This window comes from Melanostigma gelatinosum (genome assembly GCF_949748355.1).
Source record: "Melanostigma gelatinosum genome assembly, chromosome: 17".
In the NCBI taxonomy this organism is placed as follows: domain Eukaryota; kingdom Metazoa; phylum Chordata; class Actinopteri; order Perciformes; family Zoarcidae; genus Melanostigma; species Melanostigma gelatinosum.
Window position 1 is genome coordinate 14,499,298 of NC_136650.1, and position 22,982 is coordinate 14,522,279.

At 41.0% G+C, this 22,982-nt stretch overlaps 4 protein-coding genes across 10 annotated transcripts in view; all 4 read right to left on the bottom strand.

Moving 5' to 3' along the window:
- Positions 1–3,298: 3,298 nt before the first annotated feature.
- LOC306791369 (uncharacterized protein) lies at positions 3,299–8,620 on the bottom strand. Of its 3 annotated transcripts, none has more exons than XM_079288041.1 (7): positions 8,435–8,620; positions 5,615–5,791; positions 5,252–5,404; positions 4,968–5,093; positions 4,747–4,779; positions 4,168–4,323; positions 3,299–4,074 (listed from the first exon to the last, which is right to left on the bottom strand). In XM_079288041.1, the coding sequence occupies exons 1-7, from the start codon at positions 8,613–8,615 to the stop codon at positions 3,413–3,415; spliced, it is 1,488 nt and encodes a 495-aa protein (XP_079144167.1). In that variant the 5' UTR covers positions 8,616–8,620; the 3' UTR covers positions 3,299–3,412. The 3 variants fall into 3 exon arrangements, with proteins under 3 accessions (XP_079144167.1, XP_079144166.1, XP_079144168.1); XM_079288040.1 differs by having other exon boundaries at positions 5,615–5,794; XM_079288042.1 differs by having other exon boundaries at positions 3,299–4,323; positions 5,615–5,794.
- Positions 8,621–8,857: 237 nt separating this feature from the next.
- LOC306791641 (progranulin-like) lies at positions 8,858–11,755 on the bottom strand. The gene is made up of 6 exons (XM_079288470.1): positions 11,655–11,755; positions 11,210–11,353; positions 10,817–10,951; positions 10,504–10,680; positions 9,626–9,769; positions 8,858–9,363 (listed from the first exon to the last, which is right to left on the bottom strand). The coding sequence occupies exons 2-6, from the start codon at positions 11,351–11,353 to the stop codon at positions 9,241–9,243; spliced, it is 723 nt and encodes a 240-aa protein (XP_079144596.1). The 5' UTR covers positions 11,655–11,755; the 3' UTR covers positions 8,858–9,240.
- Positions 11,756–12,838: 1,083 nt separating this feature from the next.
- On the bottom strand, positions 12,839–18,316 carry fam133b (family with sequence similarity 133 member B). Of its 5 annotated transcripts, none has more exons than XM_079287903.1 (11): positions 18,179–18,316; positions 17,249–17,346; positions 16,459–16,537; positions 16,219–16,332; positions 16,094–16,126; positions 15,840–15,911; positions 15,301–15,399; positions 15,096–15,134; positions 14,565–14,657; positions 13,848–13,898; positions 12,839–13,546 (listed from the first exon to the last, which is right to left on the bottom strand). In XM_079287903.1, exons 1-11 carry the CDS (start codon positions 18,200–18,202, stop codon positions 13,403–13,405), a joined length of 846 nt encoding a protein of 281 aa, XP_079144029.1. In that variant the 5' UTR covers positions 18,203–18,316; the 3' UTR covers positions 12,839–13,402. The 5 variants fall into 5 exon arrangements, with proteins under 5 accessions (XP_079144029.1, XP_079144030.1, XP_079144028.1 ...); XM_079287904.1 differs by having other exon boundaries at positions 14,568–14,657; positions 15,096–15,137; XM_079287902.1 differs by having other exon boundaries at positions 15,096–15,137.
- A 375-nt stretch (positions 18,317–18,691) lies between these two features.
- The window catches only part of cdk6 (cyclin dependent kinase 6), a 31,437-nt gene continuing 27,146 nt past the window's right edge, over positions 18,692–22,982 (bottom strand). Inside the window, exons 6-8 of the mRNA XM_079288661.1 lie at positions 22,797–22,847; positions 22,236–22,371; positions 18,692–22,128 (exon numbers count right to left, since the gene is read on the bottom strand). Of these exons, the coding sequence (XP_079144787.1) occupies positions 21,976–22,128; positions 22,236–22,371; positions 22,797–22,847 (340 nt within the window). The 3' untranslated portion in view covers positions 18,692–21,975. The remainder of the gene's footprint in view (positions 22,129–22,235; positions 22,372–22,796; positions 22,848–22,982) is intronic.

A 22,982-nucleotide genomic window follows, 5' to 3' on the forward strand; every position in this document is an offset into this window, starting at 1 on the left:
CTGCGACGATGGTAACATCTGGATGTTTTAAAGCTTTGTTGTCCTGGTATTACATGTACTATATGGTATGCACAACACAACGTACTATCCATTAATGCTCTAATTGAAGAGAGGATGAGTCATTGACATGACATGGTTCTAAATTGATATGAGTTAGTATGCAAAAATTCTCCCATTCACACAGACATACACTGATGCAAGAGGCTGCCCTACAAGGAGCCAGCCAGCTCATCAGGATGTAAACTAGTGCTCATTCACAGATACATACACACACACACCCACACACACACACCCATAGCACAGCCTGGTTCAGTATCTTGGCCAAGGACGCTACGACGCATCGACCGGAGGAGCCAGAGATCGACGACCTGCTTTACCTCCTGAACCACAGCTGCCCCAGTTGTTCTGTGTATACCGTGCACATTTTTACTGTTACATTGTCCTTTAATAAGGCTCTTTGGCTAATAACCCACACTAACAGCGTATAGCTGATGTATGTATTGTGGACAAGCACAAACAAAACAACAAAGCGCCCCCCCCTGTGCTTGACCTAGTGCTTTCATTGATTGTGTTCTTAAATGCCTCCACCATCTCTTTAGGCAGCACCATAGTGTGGTTGGGACGCTCTGCATGCAAGGTACAGGATGCCCTCTGGAGGATGAACAGAAGCCAAAAAGGGAGACTCACTCCTGTCGCTCTCAGTGGGACTATTTTTGTCCCTTAGTCCAGTTCTCTGTCAGCAAACACTACAGCAAACAATGGAGAATAGAGAGGGGGGATCTAATCACATACACTTCCGTTTTTTTGCTTGCCTGTCCGGGAAGACTGGTCAGACCAGGACAAAGCTGCGCTATCATTGACCCACTTTGACTGAACTTCATATAGTTACGAAAACATCTTGCTATAACCATTTAGGCCAGGGGTCTCAAACTCATTTTCACTCCGGGCCACATCAGCATCATGGTCGCCCACAAAGGGCCGGTTGTAAATGTCACTACTCGTAACATATTGTTAAATAACTCTCTGCATTCACAGTTTAAAGTAGTCTTCAATGTACTCACAATACATTTCCATGTTAAATGTACAGTAACCAGCCAAAGAGCTGCTTCTATGACTGTTTAAGTATCTCATAATTTTGACTTTCAATCTCATACTTTTGACTTTCAATCTCAGAATTTTGACTTTCTATCTAGAATTATGACTTTCTATCATAGTTATGACTTTCTATCTCATAACTTCGACTTTCTATCTCATAATTTCGACTCTGGGATATTTTTATTATCAAGTCTAACTTAAAAAAAAAAATTAAAAAAAGAAAGAATTGTTTTTGTTTTGCTGGCGGATTCGCGGGCCACATAAAATGACGTAGCGGGCCGGATTCGGCCCGGGAGTTTGAGACCCCTGATTTAGGCCAATTCTGAACTGAAATAATTTCTATTTCTAAGCACTTGTTTGCCATAATTTACTACAACGAGTGCAACTAACAGTTGTTTTATTCATGTATTATTTGATTATGATATTCATGAATAAATGATTTTGTGTAAAATGTAATAAATAACGACGTATCACAAGTTACCAGCGCCCCAAGTAGCTTTAAGTGTTTGACTAACAGTCACAAAACATTTGCAATCACTACAACGATGTGAAAATGAGCAAAATATCAGGATTAAAAAGAAATACATGGTGCCTTTACTTGATCATGGAAATGGTTCATAACTACAAAAATAGCCAATTTCCTGATGATTGATACATCAGCTATTTGAATAGTTTACCTAATGTATTACTGTTTAGGGGGGTAACCTAACAAAACAATGTTTTAATCCACTATTTTGTTCCTGATGCATGCATCCACTACAATGGCCAGTGCATAACTTCCTTTAGAATTTAAGCTTGTGGAAACTTGCTAATTCCTGACCACAGCTGGAGTGTAGAACCAGCACCAGCTGCTATTTCAGTCTGACAGCCTTTCTTATCACCAGGAACACGTGACAGAGGGAGCTGAAAAAAGACAGCTGACAAAGCAATCTCCCTGGGTAGAAAATCGGTAGTTAAATCGGAAATATGCTTTACAATTTAGTGGAGCACGCGTCACTAACTTTAATAACCTTATAATGGGGTGGTTTAATAATAATAACGCGGTGTCGTGCGTGAGTTCAAGTTGCAAACTAGCATTAGCAGAGGAGTTAGCCACCGTGTTAACCTCCTGGCTACCAGCTGTGTCCACCAGTCCATCACCACTACAAACGGAAACAAACCGACACAGTCGAAACAAACGGCCGCGTTACCATGGCTTTTACATGAAAGTGAACTCAGTAAACGTAAAGCAACAGGTGACGTGAAGCTATAGGCTCTTAAGTTAACTGGTTACTTGCTAGCTAACAGTTACTAGTTAGCTTAGTTAGATGTCAGTCGACTTAACATTAACTGTACGAACGACAGCAAACCTAAAGCTTAACAAAGCCGTTTAAATGTGATTTACTAGACCGGTTGAAGTCATGAATAGACGCTCAAATTTGAGCTCAAATGAAGCGTCAGTGTGACATGGTGGTGACTAAAGTTACACATAAACGCACTCAAAACTACAGCAGTTTTACGTTAAATGTTCGCTGACGTTAGATACTGTTAACGTTACCTGGTCTTGTATCCTCAACACAGCCATGTTCTCCGTGTAAAAACCAAGAGGAGGCAGTAACGTTTACCGTAACTCTCCCGTGAGTTACGGTAAATTAACGGAGGGAAACTGAATGAGGAGCGACTCTCTGGAGCTTCCCTCTTCCTTCCTGTCGTGTACAGACTCAAATGACAATACGGGAGAGTTGGGACCAAAACTCAGCAACATTTACACTGATTATTTATTATATACTATTTTATATATTATAGCAATCAAAAAGGCATGTTCGTGTTATGAGATACATTTTCCGTTTTAATGTAAAATTGATAAAAGGTTTGTTATGCAAGTCTAAGAGCAACTAGTAGTTTCAAATACAGAGTTGGGATACTAATCATCACAGTATCGAGGCTACAGCCTATTAAAACGTATTATAGTTTTAATTTATTTATTACAGTAGCATTCCATGAACTTGCATTAAAACCACTTTCATTATATGTAGGTCCTCCAGCTGAGTCTATTGTTGTATTGTGACTGCATCCGCCTGAAATCCTTTCACTTTCAAACTGATGATTTATGAGAAACAAAAATACACAGGGAAGAAATCTAACTTCAAAGACTTTTTTTATTGAAGTCCACAAAATAGTGTAAGAATACAGTTATATACACTAAACATGACTGAATTATCCCTCCCATATGTACACTACTGGACCAGTATCTCCCACTTAGCAGATAATAATCCAATAATCACAGCACGTTTTGATGCATTTATGATATCTGTAGGATTCTGCCCATTTGTGGTTTCTAAGTTGATGACATGACATTTAGACCCTTAGGTCTGTGGAATCTCCTGTGCCGTTTCAGGCGGTAATTACTGGAAAATAGTTTGCCACATATACCACATTTGTTCCTCAATGTGTGGCTTTGAATGTGCTGGACAAAACTCTCCACAGACTCTAAATGTTTCCCACAGATTCCACAAGTATGGATTTTATCCCCTGCGTGTGTCAGCACGTGTGTCCTCAGTGTGTACATGTAATAGAAACTCTTTCCACATGCTTTACAACAATGAGGACCGCTGGGATTCTGACTGACAGATTGAGTTGATGTCTTTATATTTAAAGCCACGGTTGGCAAAGTGTTTTTTCTTTTCACACGCACTTTCTTCTTGATACCGAGTGCCTTTAGACGAGGTGTGGTGTGCTGAGACTCCCCGGCTGGCTGGCAAACCCCACTGTCAGGCCGCGTTTCCAGAGGTTGATTTGAAGAGTTAGGAAGCACATGTCCCTCGCTGCTTTCCACACAGTTCATTTCGCTGAGGTCTTGAATGTAACTGCCTGCACAGACGATGCTGAATTCAGAGTCTTGAGGGAGATGTTCCTCCACACTCACTTGACTGTTACCTTTTGGTATTTGATCGCCTTTAATCTGCAGTTGCGTTGAGTTCTGCCACTCAGGATGACTCACTGGGGGAAAAGGGGAAAACAAAACTTCAGTTGTTCACAAGTTTGCACACGCAGTGAAAGTGAGGTTCAGCATGCCAAGCTCTTCGACCAGACCTTGTCTGCAAATTTCCTGTTCTTCTTCTTTCACATGAAGCAGCAGTGAGGCCTGTTGGTCCTCCTGGTCTAGACTGCCAAGCTCTTGCTGAGACCAGGGTTCAGGACTCAGGAGAGCCGCCTCCTCAATGGCAGAGACGGAGGGCTGATCAATCTCTAAGAGAAAGGACAGAGCAATGCATTTTATTATATTGGTAGACTGCCAAATGTCAGTTTTTTTTGCAGTCAATACTTCATCAAACTATGTATTTATAAGCCTCTGTGAATGCAAATCTGTGGCTGTACTCCCCCTACAGCCCATCGACATTTTTCTTCATATTCTCACCGAAAAACAGTTTCTCAGAGTAAGAAAAAACATCAGTGATTTTCTTTGATAAAAAAACAAAACAACAAAAAAGGCATCCAGATAAAACATTTTTTTAAAAGCCCTATTTCATAGTAGAAAAGGTTGCATCATTCTGACACACCAAAAACACTGCTGTCGAAGTGTAGCCATGTATTTTCACAGCATCATTCCCAAATTGCAAAAGGTAATATTTATTTATGAACAGAGGGACATCAGACATTTTCTAAACTAACCTGAGTCTTGGCTTTGCTGCAGTATTGCAAAACCTGTAAAGTAAAAAGACAGTGTGGTCAATAACTACATCTAGGCAGTGAAAGTACCAAAAATAGGACCATTATCAGTGGTGGCACGCAGCATTTATCTGAAGCAGAACTTAAAAACATGCTTTTACAACAGAACAATGGAATGTTAAAGTAACAGCAAAATCTGGAGAATTCCAAGAAATTGTACGTACCATGTTGTTTAGATATGTGCACCTCAAAGTTACATTTACGATAAATGATCTTTGTGCAATATGGACAGTGCCAGTGACTTCTGCCCTGGATCAAGTCCGTGCACGTACATGGTACAACAAATTTCTCTGAAAAGAGAAACGATAGCGTACTTACTACATGCCAACACTTTAAATGACTTCAAAGAACATTGTTTGAGCATTTCATCAGCTAGAATACGACAAAGGTAATCCATTATAATGACAAAGTATCATCATGCTTTGATCTTAACGGTAATAAAACGTACCAGTGCCACCCTCAGTAAAATGGACAGCAAATAGATAATGTTTTCTCGTCAAATGTGTCTCAGTGGCTTGAATTCTCTTCAAGCAGTAGCGACAGTCATCGCTGGCTGCAAACTTTAGAAAGTCCGTACGTGAGGTGAAGGAGCACGGAGAGTCTGAAAAAAAAATAATAAATCAAGATATACCGGGAATTCAAATACTTTATGAGATAGTAAAACCAGGTTGCACTTAACAGGAATATATTATGATGGGAGCGCAAACACAACTTCACAGTCACTCCTGGCTTTTGTCAATCGGCTTCACAGAGGATTTTAATAGACAGATTTTACCAGAGAGGATAATGTATTGCGAGACTTAAGTCCTACCACTGGAATTGCGGTTGGGGTCTCTGGCCTTGCGGCTGGGACTTGAATGTGATGCAGCAGCAGCAGCAGCACCAGTACCACCAGCAGCAGCAGCAGCAGCACCACCAGCACCAGCACCAGCACCAGCAGCAGCAGCACCAGCAGCAGCACCAGCAGCGGTACTTTTGGTAGGGATAGCTGCTGAAGAGTAAAGAGAAGCACAAAATAAAAAAGTTACATGATATCAAAGTCTTGACAGTAAGGCAGCATGCACAGTACCAGGACTAGGGCTGTCGTCAACTAAAAAATGATGAGTAGACTCGCATGATTTTGGAGAAGGGGTAAGCTCAAAATGTGGCAGCGGCAGCTAGTAGAGGCACTTCCTGTGGCAAGCTCAGCTGCCACGGCAAGTCTGGCACAGTGGTAACTGCCACGACGGCAGCACAAACAGTGGTCACTCTCACGACTGCAGCTGCCACAAAAGGTGGCAGCTGCCACTGCGCAGCCACAAAAGGTGGCAGCTGCCACTGCGCAGCCACAAAAGGTGGCAGCTGCCACTGCGCAGCAAGTTGTGGCAGCTGCCACAACGTGCTACTTTATATAAACCTGTACATTTCCTCCTGTGGCATGGCATGATTATATATCTTTAGGGTTTAATACTAGGGACATCAGATCCAGAGTGGATCCGTGTAGAATATCAGCGTACACAAGACCTGGCGCGGTAACTCTGCTGCTGTGAATTTATTTTTCGGGCTAGAACAAAACGGTTTGTATCTATGGAAAGGTTATAAAATGTAGATTAATAATATCAAAACATCTGTATTCATTGCTCGCATACATTGTGACGAACTAGCCCGAGAAGGCGAGTAACGGGGGTTCCACCGCCGCCTCGCTGCACGGCACGGAGTTTCCGGCAATGACGCGACTTGCACAAAACCATTTACGGTTGTTACCGAACCTTATTTGGAACAGCCGAGAGTAGTCACGATTGAAGCAGACGATCGCAGCTCCATGCAGGTGGGTCAACGAGATTTCTAAGTACACGAGAAGTTTGTTGACTTTCAGTTTTGAGCTTTCAGTTAGCAAAATCATGCGTCTATCATCACTTTCAGAAAATCGATTTCACTGTATCTTGTAGCAAAAAGTACATAGAATCTGTTGGTAAGTAACAGAAATCCCTATAAATTGATTAATCGGCTGTAAATGAATGTTTTTCTGACCCACCCTTCCCGCCGCAAACGCCGGCTGCCTTGGGCGATGCCATTAAAGCCATAACCCCTTTCTGTGACGTCACGCGCTCAGTGTGAGACATGGCGGACGAGTCCATGTGTGCTCCAGCAGGGTTGGGAAGTCAAATTAAACCAGATACGGCCTTTTTTAACTTGGCTATCTCTGGATCACATTTCAAGTTGATCAAACTCAATAAAAAAGATATAGAACCAAATTAAATTCTCCTAGCCGTGAAATATATGCCTTATACCTATTGGGAATCGATTCATAGATTTCGATGAAGTGAAATGAGAGGGATTTTGGTGGATTTGGAAGGCGACGTTTAATATTTTAATCAGACCTGCACTAGGCTGCAGTGCAACTGGTATTTGAAATTGATGCCTCTGTGACAAGTTGGTGTTAATTATCGTTCCTAGATACTAAGAATGAACTTAGTTTGAGTAGATAAATATTTAAAAATGGTGATGGAGCCATATATCTTCTTCTTCTTCTTCACATCAATTTAGATCTATGATTTTAGTCATTTATTCCTTCAACATTAAAAAAAAGTATCAGGTTTTAAATTTAATGCAGCACTATTATTATTATTATTATTATTATTTTTATTATCCTCGCTCCTCTTCTCCCTCCCCCTCCCATAATTCCTCTTCAGACAATTCTTTTCTGTTTTTAGCAAAGCATTCTACACTGTCAATGACCACTGTCTTACAGCAGTGACTGTGAGAGTGATGAGGAAACTCAGAATACATTCCACTACCAGCTCCTCTTGGACTATGTGGAGGGTGACCTCAAGCTCATCGAGTAGACTGAGCAACTATTTTCCAATGCTGACCATGTCTCCTGTAGTAACAGAGCAAACACATTCATAAAAATAAAATTTGTCACTGTCATCTTGAAGATCGGCTTTTGTTTGTGCCAAGATCCAAATTTCATGGCTGCAAGTATAATTCAGAGCAAATGGTTACATTTTGTTTGCCAAATTTGTGATAATCCTCCACATTACGGTGCCATTGCCTATAATACAGATACATGGAAATCTATTCATTAATCCACACGTTTCTACCATCTTCAAAGTGGAATAACTTTGTAACGCCTTGACCGAATTACATGATCTTTGTATTATTTTATTCAGACAAGGCATAGCTATCTAAATAACAGAACCAAACAACTGAAAGATGGATATAAGATTTTGACCTGATGTAGCTATTAATACAGCCCAAAAGATGGGAGGCCTCATATCAATATCATATTTACAACTATGCTATCGGTCTATATTGTCCCTTCATTGACATGCACGTTTAATAGGTGCATATAATGAGTATGCTAATAGCGGAGAGCGTGAAGAGAGTGTGACAAATGACTGATTTGTATGCCACTGTACAGATCCCTGGAGCATGCGACACTTAAGCAGCTACCACCTTCATTGTTTAAGCTAACCCGAACTGGCGGTGCTCGGTCTATAGCCAGCGTAATGTACCCTGTTGGAGTCGCATACTGAATAATAAATACTTTAACATTGCCCAGATGTACTGAATGGAAACTTTAGCTCCGTTTCTCTCGGTGTTAATTCCCACAAACTAAGCTTTGCGAGTCGCTCTAGAATGAACCAACCTTCTTTCTGTCGTAATTTGGTTTTGAGGATGATGTCCAACAGAGACCGGTTGCGTTCGTTGTCTTCCTTCAACCGGGTAACCTTCACCTCGTAGTCCGTTATTGTTTTCTCAAGAGCACCGAATATTTCAGAAGCAGCCGCATGTAGCCGCTCGGAGACAAACTGTTTTAGCTCTTCCATTTGGCTCATTTTACCACCATTTGAAAAAACTCCTAATGCCCACCCCGGAACCACATGTGAACGCGCTGCAAACCACGGAAGTAATCCAAAATAACATTTCCGGTTGTCCCTTCCAAAGTAAAAGCCCCTTTCATGACCACAACAGTTTACCATTTAATGATGGCACAGTCTATTCACGCAGCATGAAGATATATATTTATTGCAAGATGTATTTAAAAAAAAAAAAAGGAAACATCTCACACTCATATTTGACTTTTTTTTATTTAAAGAAGTTCATATGTTTGCAAGTGTTCAAATATCTGCTTCATTAGAAAAGATTGTGAAATTATTTGAGGTTGGCATTCAGTTTTGACTTGCGTATCTAAAAGAAATCTTCAGATTAACAGTCGCAACATAGTTCCTAAACCACAGCCATGTTTACATTTCATCCCTTGTGGGAACCAATACAGGTAACAGTAACATTCATCTAAAAAGGAATTCACCATGGAGAGTAATCATTTTTTGAGGTTATAAGCACATTATTCACTCATTCAGCCGTCATCTAGGCCTGATGATGATGCATTAGATTTGATCTGGTAAATGTACGTTAATAATGGCAAAGCTGTTACAGTGCACAAACTTGTCCTCAGACTGATTTGGCATCTTCTTGTGCTCCTGAGGGGATGTCAGAGTACTGTCCTATGCATGAGGTGGAGTCACATTGAAATCCATACGCACAGCAGTGCTGACCATCTGCACAACACTGGCCCTGAATCAGAACAAGTATTGATGTTAGAAAAAAATATAGTAGAGACTATAGTATAGACTGACTGCAGTGCAGGTGAATTTCAAGGTTTACGGTCAAAACAAGAACATTGAATATTTTGTCAGTTGCATCAGTTTGTGGTGCTTGCTATGTGCAATACACCCTCTATATATTCCTGTTTATCTAAGCACTTTTGTCAAATTGTTTTCCTTCAGATCACCGCACCGTTACTTCATGATGGCTTTAAAAATTGGCCAATCCATACCAGTTTGAAGGGACAGCAGCTCCATTTGCCTGCGGATGCTTGGCAGCAAGATGTCCCAGCTGGGCAGAACATCTTGGAGTCACAGCGAATGACTCCATCAGCAGTGTTGACATCACTGGCTTCTGCCAGAGCTGTCATTGGTGTCTGCAAAAGGTAAATACATACTGACCATTATACCCTGGCTATTAATATATTCAATCATTGACACATAATTATTTTCATATTAGTCAACAAGCCATCTATATTCTTTTAAATAATAGATCTTTAAAGAACCTAAAAATGTTCTCTCCATAATACTGAATAAACAAAGTAAAACCTACGATTGTTTTGCCCACTCGACGGCAATTGAAACAGGAAATTTGCAGACCGTAACCAATGACCGAAATACTTTGTAGAGCTATGTGGAACAGAGTAGTGTGATAAGCAATTCTCTGTAAATCTGTCATTACAAGGGAAATCTTTAACATATATTCATTCCATTCATTGTTAAACAAAAAATATTGGTTACAGCACTTTTACATTTAGAGGGAAAACACCAATAAGTTTATTATTTATTAAGATTTGTATCTATGAAGAGTTGCGCACTTTGCAGGAGTAGTTTGATCAGATGTTATTGTCAGTGGACTGCCAAGATGAGGAAACAGACCCACAACTGTTGTCACATTTTGATTTACATGATGCTAAATCCTGATTGGTGCACAGGAGGACTGCCCACGTCAAACCAGTAAAACCAGTGTCTGAAAAGTGTGTGTTCATGAAGGACCCCATCGTATAGATAGAGTAAGAAGGAGTTTGAGAACTTTCAATTAAAATGTTATGTGAATGGATGCATATCCACCACATATGCAGTCAAAAGGCCCATTCGCAGTATGTCTTACCTCTTGCAAGCTGCCTTTTTCCTCTGAAGGCAGAATGAGAGTGGCAGGCACTGACGGCTTACTTTGGTCGGGGATGAAAGGATATCTCAGGCCTTGCCTCCTCACACAGTGCATATAAGTGACATCACAGTCGTAGCCCCAAGGACAACAGTGGTAGCCATCCCGACAACACCATCCCTGCAAGTTACAAGTCACAGGTTATTTATTGTATGCACAACAACTACATGCCAAAAAAAGGCGTTGAAAGCTTTGACTATCACGTCAAAAGTAGACCACAGGAATTTCACGACAGTTGTTATTGCAAAAGACTCACAGGAGAGTACGGGCAACAGAACCAGACACCTGTTGGGTGTCTGCAGCAGGTAGTGCCATCAGGACAAGCGTAATAGTTGTCACAATGAACAATTGAGCTCTTTATTTCGTCTGGCACTTGTTTGTTCTCGGGCTCCTGAAGGGGAGAAACAGGTAGAACATGAGGGATTGGTTCCTTGGCAGCCTCCTTCTTCACCATGGGTATCATCATCCACGGCTTTCTCTCACACATCTGGGTAACCGCGTTACAATGAAACCCTGAAGGGCAGCAGTGGGCCAAGTCAGAGCAACACACCGCCTAAATTCACACAGAGATTAAGGGTGGAATATTTGCAAGACCAAAATGTGAACAACTTACAGGTCAAGTTACATTATATGCTGACAAGAGACTTACATTTGGATAGTGACAGCAGCTATACCCATTTTTAGTCAGACAGCAGGTGGTGGAATCAGAGCAGACGTTCCCATCCGGACATGTAATGGAGCAGGAGGCACACACAAACACTCCCACTAACAACCACAGAGTTACCCTCAACATCTGCAAAAGAGGAGTAATATTTAGCTCATTTTAATCAGTTGAATATGACACATTATGTCAGGTTTCAGGAAAAAACAACTTCTTTTCACTTTATAAATCTATAAATAAAAGTTTTGTAACTTCCCTAACTCTGTTCACTTGCTGTGACTTTGTATAATTTCAGCCTGAACAACGATCCTTTCACTCAAAACATCACTGAAAAGTACTAATAGGACTTCTGACTGATTATAAAGCACCCTCTACAATTCATCTACAATGTCAAGACAGGATTTGATACAGATTCATAGTTTTTATCACTTACCTTGCAAGTGAAGTGATTCAACAGCTAACTACCCTTTGTCTCACACTTCCTCTCAACTGAACCACGGAAGCACTGCTTTATATGGCAGATCAGAACCTCCCACTGAGCAAAAATCTGGAAGTCAAAGTTTCTCACACTCTGTGTCCTTTAAACTGTCAAGATTAGGACAGTCGTTTTTCTGGAACTAGGTCCCACCCATTGATCACTTTTTTAAAAGGGTTAGGGTTATCATTGTATGCTCCTGCAAACATACCCAAATACCACAATGATTAAACAGGGATGACTTCACGAGCTCACGTTGAACTTTGATACGACATTGTTCAACATCACAAGACCGAGCCTGTAAAACCTCAAAGGTATTCGTGCGACATGGAATGGCTTGTTTTACAAGTCGGTTGAATGTTTCAAACCACAACAACCTTTATACTCACTCAGTGGGTGGAAGCGCAAGACAAGCAAGTTTTTCAAGTTGTTAATCAACGTTTTGCAGTTTGTGGCAGAATGTAGTTCATAAGAACATAAATAAGAACTGTACCAAGTACAATTTAGAGGCACATGTACTGTCGAGTATTTCCATTTTCTGCTACTTTCCCGCTGTAGTTACTTTGCAGATAAAGACTTTACACATATAAATGATCAGCTTAGAATTTTTTTTTTATTGTTACAAACTGGGCCACTAACCATGATTAAAGAGTGAGATGCACACAACTAAGCTAACCAAGTTATTCATTAACTTATCGGCAACATAAGAGGCAATCATAAACTAACAGTGGAGTCAGTACCAGGGCCCATGTGTTGCTGATCAGCTGTTTCCACTCTGCAGAGAAAGCAGCAGCACAAACAGGACCAGGCTATGCACGAGACCAACCTACACTATGTTAAGTAGTTAACATGGGTTCAGTAGTTAGCTACATTACAATGCTGCTTCCATGTTAATGCATAAGGAATAATATTCCAAGACATCTATCTCTGGAGTTCCATATTCAGTGTTTTTACAAAAAAAAAACCTATAGAGTCAAAGTCCATCATAGCTCTTTCTGGTATGCAACCTGAAGATAACCCACTGCTGATACTCTGTCCTGAAAACTAAAGGAGTGAGACAGTGCAGAAGCATATTTGCGAGCAGGGTAACCATTCATTCACACACACACAACATAAAGTTTCTCAATAAAGGTTGTGACCAATAACAGCACTAAAGGCTCAAACAATACTTTATTCATGAATTCCCATTTTCTTTTTATACATTTACACGGCAGTGTAACAATTTGTCTATCGGAACAATTATCCCTCGTACAAACGTTGACTGTGAAGCTTTCTTATCATAAGTCCAACTTCAATATGAGGCTGGGCGAGACATCAGGCCGTCTGGTCTACATGCACGACGCAGGCACGAGCACGGCAGCCTCATCTAGCGACTAGAAATGCAAGATGTCGGGTATGAAGCAGAGACAGTGACTCCTAGAGGGCCAGCGTGATGAAAGATGAAAGCAAGTGTCAGTCACATTGAAATCTCCGAGATGGGGGGGGGGGGGGCTGTGTGAGGAGTTCACTTCAGTCCCATGGTTGAAAGAACAATTACCTATAAATGCATGGTGGTAAAAATCAATAGATGTACCGGTAGTTTCCACTTAAGAGGGACGAGTGCCTCCCTCTATTTTCACCTCAGAACCACAGCACTACAAGTCTGTCGGCCTCTTGTTCAAGCGTGGTGGGGGAATTTTTTTTTTAGGTCAAAAGCACAAATAACACTACTTGTGAACCGTCGGGAGGATGAGAGAACCGTGACGATGCGGTTGTTGATCGAGCTCCGAGTCTGACTGAGAGGCTGCCTTCCTTTTCTTTCTCTTGCCGTGTTTCTTGTGCTTCTTTTTCCTTTTCTTCTTGGATTTGTCCTGCGAACGCAAAACATTTGAGGTTTGTGTCCAAGTCGTTTCTCTTAAATTAAGAATCAATTACTGCAGATGGCTAGTTACTTTCTGGCAGAGTAGGCACTTTAAGACATATCGTTTCAGCTTATACTAGACGCTGGATCGGTGTTATTAATCTGTCCAAAACATCTTTCAACTCGCAATTAAATACCATCTACTTACGAAATAACAATGTTAGTCTTTGCTGTAGTCATGATTTGTACCGGATCAAACCAAAATCTAAATTGTGAACTGTAACTTTTAAAAAAAGAAGTAGATTTCTCACTGTTATTTTCTCCTTCTCTTCGCTACTTCTCTTTTTCTTCTTGGCTTCGGCCTATGGAAAGGGAAAAGTTGAAATGACAAAATTAATTGAGGGAAGTCTCACACAATCTTAAAAAGCCCCTTTTCATGCAACAGTATTATTTCACAATTTACGGAGTGTGTACAAGCATCTGCTACTGCAGTTAGGTTCACAACCGGTTGATCCGTTGTTTCCTCTTTGACCGTTTATCCCGCATGAAGCGTGACAGACAGAAAGCACATCTGGACGAGTGAGTGAGCCATGATACAGGGAGAACTGAAACTTAATTTATTTGGCCATTGTGTAACATAACTGTGTGTCGGTATATGGTGAAGCAGTCAAGCAAACACAACTACACCGCAAAAGGGAGTCTTGCAACAATGTCAACCGGATATTTATCTGTGATCAGCATAATATTAATGTGTCCAACTTGTTGAATAAATGTAATGAAAGCTGCAAAACTGTTTACACTTGTACATTGAGTTCAGCATCAGGTATCACACAAATATTTCAGATAATTTCCACCCCCCCCCACTTAACACGACAAAGAGGAACAAAGAGCTAAAAGAGGAATAGCGAGAAGGTAGTACGTTAAAGGTTTATTACTGACGGTCTATTGGGAGTCGGAGGGTAAATGAAACAGCTATACGTGGTGAAAGAGATGCGCGACATATACAACCATAGAGGAACAATACTTACTACCTCTTCCCCCTCGGATTCTGCAGAGGACTCTGAGGACGAGTCTTTATAACTTCGCTTGGCCTTCCTTTTTCGTTTACGGCTCTTGTCATCCTGACGGACACAAGATCACAGTTATGAATGCTTTACAACACCCATTCAGCTCAGTTTGACCGGCAAGAACAACGGACCAGAAATAAAATGTCATTTAACAGCCTCACGTATCTGTGGAAATGTACACTGTAAAAAAGGTAAAAGTTACTGTGACGATCTTCCATTTTGTGTTGATTTTGCAGGTCCTGTGGTCAAAGTCAAAGTACCAGAGTCCCTTCAGAAAACCTCTCATTTTACTGCAGCAGGGTCCGACCCGGTGGTACCGATGACAGGCATTATAAATAACAATGATATAGAAATAGCTAATCTTGTCGCTGATGGTCTTGTTTACTTATGTAGGTCATAAAGAGGCATCAGTGTTAAATTAAGACCGTTTCATCACCAGTTTAAGGTTCCTAACAGTAACTTTAAGTGTGTTACTGAACACGAGTAGATTACCTTATCTTTGTCCCCTTCTTGCTTTATTCTTTTCTTTTTCTTCTTGGGGAAACAACAACAATTTGATTAAACCCTGGCATTTAAAAAAATGTAAGTCATTGTAGGACGACTACATTAACCGCCCATGTTTCAACAGTAGAACCTGATTCTATTGGAGTGCACTGTAACACGGTCACTGTGCTGTTAAAAAAAAAAGAAGAAGAACCTTGCTTTCAGCATCAGATTCTCCCTCGGAGCTGTCCGACGCTCTCCTCGTCGATGACTTCTTTCTCTTCCGTTTTTTTTTCACACTCTTCTTTTCATCCTGTACACACAGATACAAATGCAATCAAACAGTGTCACGCTGCATTGTGACAATTGAATGGAGACGTCGAGCCGAATTGTGCAGAATTGCTCAAGAAACAAATCACAACCCTTTTTTAAACTGATCAGTTTGAGCTACATAAGAGTCAAAATATATTTCTGATCAGCTGTTAAATGTCAACTAACTCAGACGATCAAAAACACCCAAATGTTCTTTATTCAAACACAGGAAGCTATTACTAGAATTTACCTTTGACAGAGCACCACAAGCAAACAGCAGCTAGCAGTAATCAATCAAGTCAGTTAGTGACTTCCAGCATCTTGGTTCGTCTCCCTTTCAGGAGCACCATGCTTCTTAATTGCATGTAGTTGGATTATGGGTGACAAAATGTGTTTTTATTTGTCTTTATCTAGCACACGATGAAGTCTGCAATGACTCACCGCGTCTTCAGTTTCTGTGGAGAAGCTGCTAGGGGAATCAGAACTCGATGAGGAGGAGGAAGATGGAGAATGCTTGACCAAAACACAATGAAAGCAGGGTTCATTAGATTTGAGGTTATTTGCTTGTGTGGGAATTGGAACACAACAAGAGACCGTCTCAGAGTACAAGCAGACAGTGTGTGTGTGTGCGTGTGTGTGTCTGACAGTGCTGTAGCAAAGCTGGTCATCAAATCACTGGAGGTCTCTCTCCTCACCCTGTTTGATTTCTTCTTCTCTTTCTTCTTTTTCTGAGCACAAATGAAAAGCCAAAGTCAGTAAACGATGATGATTCAAGAGAGTGAGGGTCATTAAAATGTCTGATGAAGGTGGGATACCATACCTCCTTTTTCTCTTTCTTCTCCTCTTTTTCCTTGTCCGTTGTCTTCTTGTCTTTCTCTTTCTCAATTCCAGCCAACAACTTCTCTCTGTTTTTTGCCAGCTCCTTCTTCCATTTCTGAAAACAATGGCACATATTGGAAAAGGTATTCATCTTCTATATTGCTAATCCAAACACGCAGAATAGTTTTTTGTAGTAGAGTTAAAAGACGACCATAACTGGAGTCATTATATTGACACACACCACGTTCATTTTGTCCTCAAAGTCAGCCAAGGCTCGCGAGCCCTTCTTCTTCTTCTCCAGCTGCTCCTTCAACTCTTCCCTGATGAAGAGACAATAAATCAGTTGGAACACAATTTATGATATTACGAGTTTCAGCCGACATTGGAGAGGACTACATCTGGCAAAATGGTGAGGTCAGTTGCAGCTCTTAACCGGCCAACCACTTAACCGGCAGCTGCTTCTTTTAACATCCCTCCCATGCAATGTGTAACCTGATTATCAACGTTTCAACAGCAAGAATTTACAGTAGACAGACAATGCATAACTCCAGAGACAGAAACACTCTGTAAACTTTACAGATTAATTCATATATTATCAATTCAATCTGTTCCTGAGACAAATATTATTTTTCTTTCTAAAGAGAACTGAAAGCTCTTTGCCTGCAGAAGGCAAAATTATTCATGGACAGTAAAAAGGGTTAGAGGATGCCGTTAACAGTTGAATCTTCATCATCTTTAAATCATAATGCATTGCGGCAACAAAACTCTGGTTTACACACATCAGAGGACCTCCCTCTCTGCTCTCAATCTTCGTTGGCAGTTCAGTTGTGAGAGCACCTCGTCCTAAAATGATGCTGATGTTGCAACTATACTGACTCAAATGATGAAACCTCACACGTCTCTACATCTACACCTGGCAGTGATACTGATTGACATGGATGCAACATAATTCTCAGGCATAACAGGATAATGACCCTGTGAGAGAGGAACTATTTATGTCAGGGCAGTGAGGAGGTCCGTCCTTTACTCACCATGTTGGTCGAGGTCTGCTTAAGTAATCTTGTATAGTTGGTCCGGCGTTATTTGCCGGTCCCCTGGCTCGTGCAGCAGCAATGGGGTTAATGTAAGCCTGGGACACCAAACAGAGGAAAGCATGTTATACATCTCGAATGGAGGTTATTGAAATACATCCAGACACCAGAGATTACATTGAGATAAACAAGACAGTTCTGCAGCAACACATGTATCCCCAATTTAACCATACAACCCCTCTCTAGAACTTTAAACTAAAAACAACACAAGTTACTCGTGTACAGTAATATTATAACCTACAATGAAGACGTGACGTGTTGCTGGACCGTAGTATTACACTACAGCAGTGTTAGAGAGATGATAAGTTACCTAATAAACTGTCAGAGATGTGTATTATCAGACGAAATATTCACACAACACATGCAACGTTACCCGTTAGCTAGTAAACTATGTGCTTCAGTGACAAAATGAGTAAATTGTCAGAAACAAGCAACGTTAACCAAACACACTGGACTACCGTTTATTAGTTTAATAGGGCTAATAAGGCTTAATATAGACCCAAGAAGCGACGAAAAACACTGCACACTAAAACAGCACCACGAAAAGACATGACCCAGATTGTTGTGAGCTAACGTTAGCATTGCGACCACTAAGGTTTGTGCTGGTCGAGAATCCACTTTTTGACGTTCAAACATTAAAACCTAGAAAACTGTTGCATCAAATGAACATGTTGATGTATTTAAATATTAGATATGTTAACGCGTGTTAAGAGATCAGTGTGTCTAGGCCTAGCATCAGAATACCTAGCGGAGGAATAACGTACATTAACGGGAGCTAGCCGCTAAGCTAACGCCAGGCTAGCATCTTTCCAAATATAACTGCGTATCAATGATTTATCCGACTAACGGACATCGTGTGACATGACTCACCACTCGATTGTCTCTCTTGCCCATGTCGAGTTAGTAATGGGGACAATATCTAAGAAAGAGGGCAACCATTAGTGTTACCTTGCTAGCATTGAGCTAGCCACATCAGACGTTGTTAATGGCAGCTGACGACTCTTTTTCTTATTGAGGTTTTTGTTTTTGACCAAACAACGAAATGGTGAAATACCGCCACCTACTGGTCTGGAGTTTTATCAAAATATGTATAATATATACGTATGTAGCTGTCAATATATGTACATGCTCCTTTATAGTATATCTTCTAGTTTTTAAATTGGCATTTATAGTGAAACAGACTATATATGTTCTTGTGCCAATGCGAAATGTAAGTATATTGTTACAGAAGACTGTGTGGCTGAATGCAAGTAATTAACACTATAACAAATTACAACAGTAGTTGCGTTGCCTCTAATGTTCCCTCATTCCAAAAATGAATACCTACACATTCACTAGAACGATTCATTATTATGTCAATCACGCTTACAAATGAGTCCAAAATAAAATTCACAAAAAGCTGCTTTTTATTCAACTGGTGCAACACAATAATAAGACACCAATGCCTGCATTCATACATAAGTATAATGCCATGATTGTGTGGTTCCCGGTCGCCATTTCCGAATGCTAATAACAAATGTGACACAGGAACATAATGTGTAATTGGAGTTATACCATGGATGAAGCTACGTTGGTTTCAAAACAGTTAAAAGTTCTAAAAGCTCAACAGTTGACAGTTTTGTGTTCTGAGATTGAAATGAATTAACAGTTTCAATAATGCATTGTGCATTGTACGCACCACTGCGAGTCGTTATCAAGTAGAACATATCTCACACAGAGCTTAGTCAAGCAGACAATTATACATGAATCTACATTGTGTTCGCCATCTAGCAATTACAAGTTGCTTGGGGGGGGGGGGAACAGTTGATACAGGCAGTTATCTTCCGACAGTAATGACTACAGTAACATATATTTGATAAATAGGAATGACAGTAGACTATGACCAATGACATGATCCCGGAACAGCTCGAAAGAAAACCTGAAGGAGTTGTGATGTGGTCAGTTACTAGCCCAGAGATGTGCAAACTGTGCCCGAAAGGTTCGGACGACCATAACAAGAACCTGAGAAAGACAAGAGTGTGTGTCTGTGTGTGTGTGCTAGCAGCACTACCTGTTAAGAAAACGTAAACCAGTGTTAAAAATATGTTACTGTTCTGAAAGAACTACTACATACAAAAATACAACTCTGCATTACTTGCTTTTTCCTTTCTGGTAAAAAATAACTGTACTTGAATGTAACTGGACATGACTGTAAAATAAGCAAAAACTGTACACTAAATATTTGTGCATTATTTCATCATCAAAAGCGATGTCAAATTCATAATCATTCTCAATCCAAAGCAAATGAAATGCAACAAGCACCCACAGAGCCCGCAACACATTTTCAATGGACAAAGGACTCTTGCCAAACAACAATCCACAGACCCTCGCTACTCTACATCCATCCATTTTTACGGCATATCGACGGGCTGACGATGCTCGTATCAAAAGTTCTCTATCATTACAGCTTGCATTTAGCACTCTATACTGTACAGTACCACTGCCTATCCTTTATACATTTCTTACACTGTCAAACTATTCTTACACAAACGCTATCATCATCTAAACAGTTGGTGTAATTGGTGTAGGAACATTGTATGCCCCAGCATCTTTAAATCAAGTAACAACTTGATGGAAACAAGCATATAAGACTTGTCAATGACATTTAAATTAAATACAGAATATTGGCGACACTATTCTGTGCCAAATGTATTCATGTTGATTAGTGCTGGTGGGACTTTCTCCACCTATTGCAAGCCTGTGCATTACTGTAACATTCGGATGGTAAATAATAACTGTATCTTATAATGATAAAAGCCCATGAAGGCAGGCTAGTGAGTGGCAGGAGCGTTTCTATTCATCATTGTCTCAGCACTGATATCTGCCCATTATGACGAGTTCCCAGAAGAGTGCATACACCATTAGAATCCTGCTACTGGTCTGCAGCTACTCAGGACATCCTCATGGTGGCAGTATTATAATACATGTATAGGACTGGAATGATAAGACACAACATGGCAGTGAGTGGCTGGCTTGTGATGCCCAATAATGTTTCAATAAGTAGGTGTGTACAAAAGCTTTCTAACGTCAGTGGTAGTGCACACACACTAAATGTTTTTGTACATATCTTGTACTGTATATCTGCTCACTGCAAACACCCACAGTACGCATGAAGGCAGGTGAGATCCACGGCGTCCACCCAGGATCCTGTGTGGTCCGGACCCCCAGCCAAGGGGGGCTCTTGCGAGGCTAAACACTGGTCATAAAGAGGCCTCTGCTTCAAGGCCTCTGCAGTCTGCTTGCCCACTACTACCAGTCTATGTGAGATACAAGCCTTTTTTGCATTGTTAACACAGTCAATCAACGTTTAACCTAAAAGCAGCAATTACAATCCATCAGTTCATGGAAGGAGGATAGCTTTTGTGCATTTTTCAGTGGGTGAGAGTGTCTGGTGTCCTCTTTCCTCTCTCCAGGAGTACTCTCCTAAAGTTTTGTACTTTGATGATAAAAAAGTATGCACCCCCTTGGTCCATGTCATGTCATTCAACACAAAATCATTGTTAATAAGCTTTTTGGACACTGATAATCACAAAGAAATGTCACTGGATTTAAATGATTTCGCTTCACTGTGTGCAGCCAGCTGCTTTTCAGAAGTTGAACGATGGGTAGAATGGCGATCAAGTGTGTAAGATCAAGCTGAACAGCTGGCATAAACGACACTATGGAAACATCAACAAACTAACAAGGTTATTGAGAAGAAAGTTAGATTTGTACTCTGTAATTAAGTGCCTTCGCATTTTACTGGTATCCTGTCTATAGCAGGTCATCCCCAAAAACTAAAGGTTATGTATGAAGAGGCCATAAGGCAATGAGGTCTGTGGACCCTGAAGACGGTACATTGTTCCCTAACTGGGATGGGAGACTTTGACCCTACAGCAGCTGATGCCTGGGTGCTCTGCATTTCTAGCTTTACGGCCAACTAGCAAAGAGAAAGCCACTGTTGAAAAAAAAATTGCATTTACGCTTGCATTTGCCCACAGGCGAAACAAGGCTCCGTGGTGGGATGATGCTAAAACCAAGCTTTTTGACCAACAAACTCAATTCTATGCCTGATGTTGGTGGCGTCATGCTGTAGCAGTGGTTGAGGGTGAAATAAATGCAGCAGAATACAGAGGAATCCTGGAGGAAAACCTGCTGTCATGATGGGAGAAGGTTGTTTTTCCCAAAGCAGAAAAACAACCCACAGATTAGAAGCTGCATAGAACTGTCTTGAAAAGCACAACACTCAAATGGCCGAATCACAATCAGACACTATTTGTTTTCGAACTTGAAAACTGCTGTTCTGTTACGCTCACCATGCAACCTCAGCACGAGGACTTGTGCAAAGAAGCACGTGAGAAGATGTAATCACATAGATTCAAGGCTGGAAACGATGCCAGCGGTGCCTCTATACGTCTCTGTGACAAACACTCTGTGTTCTACATTTGTACTGAAATTACATCTATTTGAACGGACTTACTTTCAATTTGACATTTAAGATTTATCTGTATATCAGTGCCAAAAAAGCTTTATTAACACAGTTTGATTGAACGCTGTAAAAACAATAAAACATGTAAAATACCAAGGCGGGGTGCGCACAATACTTTTTATAGACACTGTATGGGATGATTAAGGGTGAAGGAGGACAGTCAGGCAGTCCTCTCCTCCATAGTGGGCTTGTTGCTGGGGATTGGCTGGGCCGCGTACACACTCCTACTGTGGCTGTCCACACTTTGAAAGTAAGGGTGGCTGAGCGCAGCGAAGGCCGATATCCTCCTGGAGGGGTTGAAGGCGAGGAATTGCTGCAAACGATGGAGGAGAAATAGAAGAGGATGAGATGAGAAGATTGGTCAATGAATGTATCGTATATTCATTTGGATTGGTTTGAACCGAGGCTCGTACGACCCACCATTAAGAGGGCCCGTCCTTGCTCGTCCATGTCTGGAACCAAGTCCCCTGTGGGCTTAGGGGGCCGGGGAGTGAAAGCACTCTGTGGTAGGGCCACTTCCTGGGGCCAGTCCTCTGCTGTAGGTACCCCAACAACACTGTGGGATGATAATCATCATTAGTGCCTTCACATGTTCAGCATTCACTGCCTCTCCAGTTCAATCCTTCTGATGAAGCAACTGACTGTGTTCCTGTGTGTCTGCTGGTACGCACTGGAGGGATGCAGAATGGCGACAACAATATTCACCCGAGCAGAGCAGCATGACCTTGTCTGGGAGGCGCCGCATGAATCACAGGAAGGTTTGTACAGCCTGTTCTATATTTAGTCCATAGGCATCATAGGTCCAACAAATTAACAATTGAGAATACCCACACACTGGATTTAAGTTCCCAAACATTGGATCGGATCGACTTTATGGACAGTCCAATAAAGTTTTCAGGGCTTGGTTGTACATTCAGACCGATACAAATATAACATACAGGACCTCAGAAACGAACAGGATATGCAGCCAATAATACTTACTCAAAGATTTTCCCCAGCTGATCAACATCTGAGTTTCCTCGAAATAGCGGTCTGGGAAAGAGAAGATAAACCCAAGTTCAGTTTGACTGATGCTGCTTCAACATTTAGGCGAGACGTTATCTTCATATATTGTGTTGCACAAAAACACATGAATACAGGAAAAGGCTAAATGCATTTTGGTTGAAA